The sequence below is a fragment of the Echinops telfairi genome, unplaced genomic scaffold (assembly GCF_000313985.2).
Source record: "Echinops telfairi isolate 266 unplaced genomic scaffold, ASM31398v2 ScPeMD7_21;HRSCAF=78, whole genome shotgun sequence".
Lineage (NCBI taxonomy): Eukaryota > Metazoa > Chordata > Mammalia > Afrosoricida > Tenrecidae > Echinops > Echinops telfairi.
Window position 1 is genome coordinate 14,095,776 of NW_022103918.1, and position 6,694 is coordinate 14,102,469.

The 6,694-nt window shown below is 37.4% G+C and overlaps 1 protein-coding gene across 1 annotated transcript in view; it reads left to right on the forward strand.

Annotated features, from left to right (window-relative positions):
• MED21 (mediator complex subunit 21) overlaps positions 1-6,694 on the forward strand; it is a 10,956-nt gene that overhangs the window by 1,789 nt on the left and 2,473 nt on the right. Inside the window, exons 2-3 of the mRNA XM_004699990.2 lie at positions 4,363-4,477; positions 4,807-4,907. Of these exons, the coding sequence (XP_004700047.1) occupies positions 4,363-4,477; positions 4,807-4,907 (216 nt within the window). The remainder of the gene's footprint in view (positions 1-4,362; positions 4,478-4,806; positions 4,908-6,694) is intronic.

The window sequence follows — 6,694 nt, forward strand, 5'->3', positions numbered from 1 at the left end:
CCCACCAGGATTTCAGCACTTCCCCTTGATACTTATATATAAATTTTGGAATCAGTTTATTAAATTGCAAAATAGAAATTAAAGCTACAACTTATAGGGATTTTTGTTTAACCGGATTTATAAACCTTTTTGGGCATAAGTGACCAGTATCTTTGTGTTACTGAATCTTCTAACCCCTTCACAAAGGATGTGTTGTGCCTTGAGTTGATTCCAACTTATCAAGTGGCCCCATATGACTGAATTGAACTGCCCTGTGGGGCTTTCTTTTTCCCTTGCAGAGGTGGGGTTCAAAGTGCCACCCTTTTAGTTAGAACCTGAGCACTCCTAGGGCTCCTTTGATCAAAATATATCTTTCCATTTAAGTATTTCTTCCAATAAACTTATTGCCTATTAAAGGTCACCATGCAAATAAATCCCCTTATTTTAATCCTGCTGGTTATTATTTTTCATATGAACTATGTCAAAGGGTGCATATATTTATTACCACTGGGAATTAAATAGTTGCTAATTGATAGTTATACAAGGGAGCTTCAAAAAGCTCATGGAAAAATTGACTATCTTTTAATCCATTTTTGTACCAACTTCTTGGAGTCCTATAATATTTCCCATTAGCATTCAGGTTGAAATTGTTTTAAAAAATTATTTTATTGAGGACTCTTACAGCTCTTATCACAATCCATACATACACCCATTGTGTCAAGCACATTTGTACATATGTTACCATCATTTCCAAAACATTTTCTTTCTACTTGAGCCCTTGATAGCAGCTCCTCATTTCCCCCCTCCACCTTTCCTCCCTCATGAACCCGTGATAATTTATAAATTTTTAAAAAAATTTTAATCTGCTTGTAATTTAATACTCCAGACCCCTACCAAAAGAGATTAGGCTGATTGGGAAAACCTATTCCTTTGTCAGCTTTTTCTTAGTGCTGACATTTGTAATGCTACCATCTTTGAAACTTAGAGAGTAGCGGTGTCTTTGTAAGAAACCGATCTGTTCTGTGTGTGAATAAAATGGGAGCTTAATTTAGGACTGAGGGGTCAGTTCCTAAATATTGAGAATTCACAGAGATAAATGCTACTTTTCTATGGCTTGGTTGGACTGCCTGCCAACCCCCTGCAGCAATATTCTTTTGTGGTTTCACAAAATCAAATTGTAATGCTGCTGGTTATAGATGTTATTTTAGGGATGTTTTTGCATATTCATACATATCATGCATCTGGAAGAATAATAAAAACAAATTGAATGGGGGGTTAGCTTCAGGTTAGGTATGCCAGTGATGGGATTTTTAAGAAAAGCGTCTGCATTACCATAATCGGTGTGTGTTCCCTCTGTGTGCACACTAATGTTTACAGAGAGCGACTGCTCAGAGCAGCTAGCAATCTGATTAGAAGGCTGTCACACTCAAAAGACATGTAACTGAAGTAAAAACACTGTGGTTAGGGAGTTGTAATGAATCCATTGCTGTTGGCTACAGGCATACTTCAGGTATTGTGAGTTCAGGTCTGCATCACCCCAAAAAAATGAGTGTTGCAGTAAAGCAGTCACATGAATTTTTTTGGTATCCTAGTGCATAAAATGCTATGTTTACACTCTTCTATAATCTGTAAATTTGCAATATTTGTGAAAATGGATATTGAGGGACTTGCTGAATGTGACATAGAGAAGTGAGCACATGTGTTTGGAAAATGAAACCAATAGATTGATTGAAGTAACCCCAGACCTTCATTTTTTTTTTCAAGCCAGTATCAGTGAAGCATAGAAAGTAAGGTATGCCTATGTAAGTGCTGAGGGAAATTGGAATATAGAGTGATATGAGCTCAAAATAGTGAATCAACTTACCCTTTCTCTCACTTTTGATTTGTAATTTATGTAATTGTTAACATTTGTTTTACTCTCTAGACTGAAAATTCTGTGAATGTCTTGCTCACTCCCTGCATCTGCATAGTGGTCTGTATGTATAAAATGCTTTACAAGTACAAGTTTGTATTACTTCGTCTCCAGGATACATTCTGTGAAATAGTTATGTCCTTTATTATGGACCTCTGTATCTATAGGGTGGGGGAGAGGGTTGTTATAGGATACTGTGTGGTGGGTGTGCCCCACCAGCTCCCACTGCTAATGCCTCAGGCCAGCCTTTGGGAGCCTGGCTATCATACCTTCTTTTACTAAGCCAGCCAGAGGGAAGGTCACCTTGTCTGTCAGACCAGCCAAGGGAGGGGATGGTGCTCACCATGGAAGCGAAAGACAACTGAGCCATGGCTTCTGGGTACATACCTTTCCGTTGGCACTATGATGGGGCCACACTAAGCAAAACACAAGGATTAGACCCACTGAGTCTCAGGATCCAAAGGGGGCTCAGATTGAGAATCTGGGTTACGCTTCTGTCACTGCAGACTAAGTAGCTTCTAAGCAGCTCATAGCCAGGCAGAGGTAGGCCTCCAATTCTCAAGATAAGGTCTGATGTGCTGGCACTCAAGACACCTGGGTACCCCAGCTCATAAATGTGTATGTGATGGGACTTAGGTGCTGTGGGGCATGAGACATCCGGAACAGATGTTATGTGACGCATTACCGTAGCTGACTTTAGTTGAATAAGTGAGTTAAATGGGTCTTGAAAGCTTTTGAAGGATGGAGCAGATGACTACTATGTTGAATTTGTGTCTATTTTCTATAAGGAGCCCTGGCGGTACGGTGAGTTTAAACAGTGCATTAAAAACTACAAGGTCAGCGGCTCAAAACCACCAAATCCAAAGGAGTAAGATGAGGCTGTCTGTTCCTAGAAAGATTATAGACTCAGAAGCCCTACAAAGATCACTATGAGTTTTAAGTAACTTAATAACATTGGGTTTGGTTTTTGGTGTTTTCTTTACCTCACAACTCTGTGAAAGAAGAATGTTTCTAATTTAAAATGCAAGGAACAATTTCAGATGGGATAGTATTAGAATCCAGGTTTATACTGTTCCCACAAAGGCTTGAGCAAAGCTTTGAAAAATGAACAAAAACAAAAATGAATTTATGATTAGTCAGGTAAATATGAGGCAGTAGCAGAAAATAAATTGAGTTAACTTATTGAAAGTGTACAAACAGCTTTGAGGAGTTGAAATTTTATCTTGAAGATGATGAGATAGGGAACTCAAAGTTTTTGCGTGTAATCAAATAATTGTGTTAGAAAACAGGCTGTTTTGAGAAGGCTACTGTTAGTTGGATTCGGCTCAGTGGCAGTGGGGTTTTAGTTCTGATGGGAGAGAATTGGTTGAACTAAGACAACACCCAAAACAAAACAAACTCGCTGCCTTCAAGTTTATTCCAGCCCTTATGGACCCTATAGGGCACCATAGAATGGCCCCTGTTACAGGAGTAGAAAGCCTCCTTTTTCTCCTTGCAAGGCAGCAGCAATCATGATATTGGAAAAGGAAGGAAAGATTTGTAATAATTCACAGATTTGAATCGCTATACAGGTTGACTAGGAGACTCTCAATACAAATTGGAAATTAAGCTGAAGAAACCGATTTTAGGAAGGGTTGACTTTACATTTTATAGTGGAAATAATATAAAAATTCACTGGAAATGTTATTCATTGATTGGAAATTAGGGAATGAATGTTGAGAGATGAGGACTAGCAGGGAGGTGTTTTTTAGGGGTTAGTAGGGAATTGGTATTCTTGACTTCCTTCAGAGCTGCTTTAAGGAATAGAGCTCCAGGAACTTAACATGTATTTTCATGGTAAATACATTTCTGAGTTCTTGTGGTGCATACTCTAGCAGTCTTTTTCTCCTGATGCTTTCTTTACCTTTGTAACTTGTTTGGTCTCAGAAAAGGAAACATACATTTTGTCTCACACTTTTTATTAACCCAGGAGATATACTTGGATTTGTTTGCCAAACTTGCTTTTATCTCTCCATTAACCAAAAAGCTCCTTGTTGCTTGCAATAGATATTGGCATATATTTCTTGTTCTCGTACCTACAGAAGAAAAGAAGGATCATTTTGTATTTCTTTTTTACTCTTTGAAAAACATTGCATTGATGTCAAATTTAGCGCCTTTGAATGAATGAGATTTAATTGTTGTTAATAATCACTATCCGTGGAGAGCAAATGTTTTGAGAATGATGAGGGCAGTGAATGTACAAGTGTGTTTTACACAATTAATGTATGTATGGATTGTGTTAAGAGTTATATGAACCCCTAATAAAACGATTAAAAATAATAATTATTATATTACTTATTGAAAACCACTTCTTTCAATTTTATTCTATTGCTCAGAGATCATTACTATAGAAATATTGTTATTTGCATTATTGATACAGTTTTTGAAGTGATAAATTCTTTCTAACCAGGAGTTCTTTCTTTGGCTTCAAGCTTGCAGATCAGTTTTGTAATGCCATTGGAGTATTGCAGCAGTGTGGTCCTCCTGCCTCTTTCAGTAACATTCAGACAGCAATTAACAAAGATCAGCCAGCCAACCCTACAGAAGGTAAATTGGTTGTGTTTGCTTTGTTTGGTTTCATTGACAAAATTTTCTGTTTGATTCTGTTTCTAGCAATACTTTAACTCAGTTCAATATAGTTTTTTTTCTAGAAATGTTTGAGAATATTACTGTAAGTTTTATTTGTCATAAAGGTTAATTAAGTTAATTCACATAATATCTTCTAATTCTGTTCATTTGGAATATCATATTGTCATTCATTTTTAGGAGGTCTGGTAGAATTTAGCTGCATTTACTTGCGGGACCTTAAGAAATCATTAGAAGCCTGATTCAGAAAATGTTATATGATGTTTTCTGTTTTCTTAATTTTTCTCTAGAATATGCCCAGCTTTTTGCAGCGCTGATTGCGAGAACCGCCAAAGATATAGATGTTCTGATAGATTCCTTACCCAGTGAAGAATCCACAGCTGCTCTGCAGGTAAAAACCTCTTTCCTCTGAGAGTGTTAGTAGTAGTAGAAAATTGTGAGTTAGAGGAGATAGATTTAATACTTTCTGTGATAGATTTAATAATTTCTGTTGAATTCAAAGTTACTTTAAGATTAAATTTAAAAATGAGTTTTATTGTGATGAGGGTATGTCAAAAAAGGTTGCTATTAGGATTCCAGTTCATACACACACGAGTTTGGTCTACACAAAATGTGTTTAAACGCGTCTCCGAGATCAGTTGATGGCTGCAGGCAGGTTTCTCAGTAATGTACTTGTCTTAGTCTAATTAGAGTGCTTGCAAAAAAGTCCAAACAGTGCCTTCCAGGGGGATCTGCTGCCAGTTCAGTCCAAGACAGAGAAGTCAGTTCAGAAGGTAATGAGACTGTTGATTCCAAGGGGTAAATTTTCACAAAGGACAAGGAAAATCTTGAGGACTTAGTAGGAATGTGTCTTACGAAAATGGAAAACTACATTCGTGAGAAAAAGGTAATTGCACAGGAACTTTTCCATTGTGACAGTTCTTTTGTTCTTTGTTCAGGAGTACTAAGGGATGGATGTCCTACAGGGGGATACTTACTCTTTCTACCCTACAGCCCTGATCTTGTCCCTTTATACTTTTTGTTGCCAAATACATCATTTAAAAGAAGTGTGAGTGTCTTGATACCAAAACTCATTTTGATGAGGTTTAAATCAAAGAGCACAGATTTCTTCTGGAAAGTGTTACAGAGATAGGAGCACTATCTTCAGGCGTATATAGAACTAGAGGATGTGTTGAGAAACAATAGCTCGCATTTTGATATTTTTGATTGATAAAGGTTTATATAAATTTATAGTAATATTTTTTATGTATATAAGGTGGCTTTAAAAACTTTATGGAAGGATGCTGTTGCCCTTTAATTCCACTTTTTCAAATACTTTCTGAAGCACCTTCATATGTATATATATTTGTGTATGCATACTAATATATGGACAGGCTTCAAAAACTCATGGACAGAGGAAAGATCTAGGAAGCAGTGCTATGGATAGAGCAATAAACATAGGTGTGTACATATATAAATATATTAATTCATGAAAATAGAGGTTTTGGCCTATATACATATATTTATGTGGCAACACATTGAAGAAGTGGGACGTTGGGTCTTTGCTCAAGCCCTCCCTCAAAACAAGAACACTTTGTTCTAATAACCTGGCATTCTGTCATATTCACCCTCCCAACAATTGCTGAAGACAAAATGGTTGTATAAGCAAATGTGGTGAAGAGAGCTGATGGTGCTTGGCTATCAAAAGATACAGCATCTGAGGTCTAAAGGCTTGAAGTTTAACAAGTGGTCATCTAGCAGAGAAGCAACAAGTCCACATGGAAGAAGCACACCTGCCTGTGTGATCATGAGGTGTTGATAGGATCAGGTAATAGGCTAAACAAATGAACAAAAAAACATTATTGAGAACAAGGGGTTTTGGAGCAGAGACCCTAAACTCATCTGTAGACAGTAGGACATCCCCTCACAGAAGGGTCACAAGTAACGGATGAGTCAATCAGGGCTCAGTATAGCACCGATGAAACAGTATTCCTCTGGTTTTTTGATTCCTCTGGTTCTTGTGTGTTTTGTGTGAAACACACTAAAATTCCTCTGGTTTTTTGCCCACTATCAAGACCCCAGTCCTGCCTTTAAATTCTGTGTAGTACCGGAGCATGTACACAGGTATTGATAAGAGCTCACAACACACAGAATCCAGGTCAGATAAACCCCTCAGGAACAGAAATGGGAGTATTGATA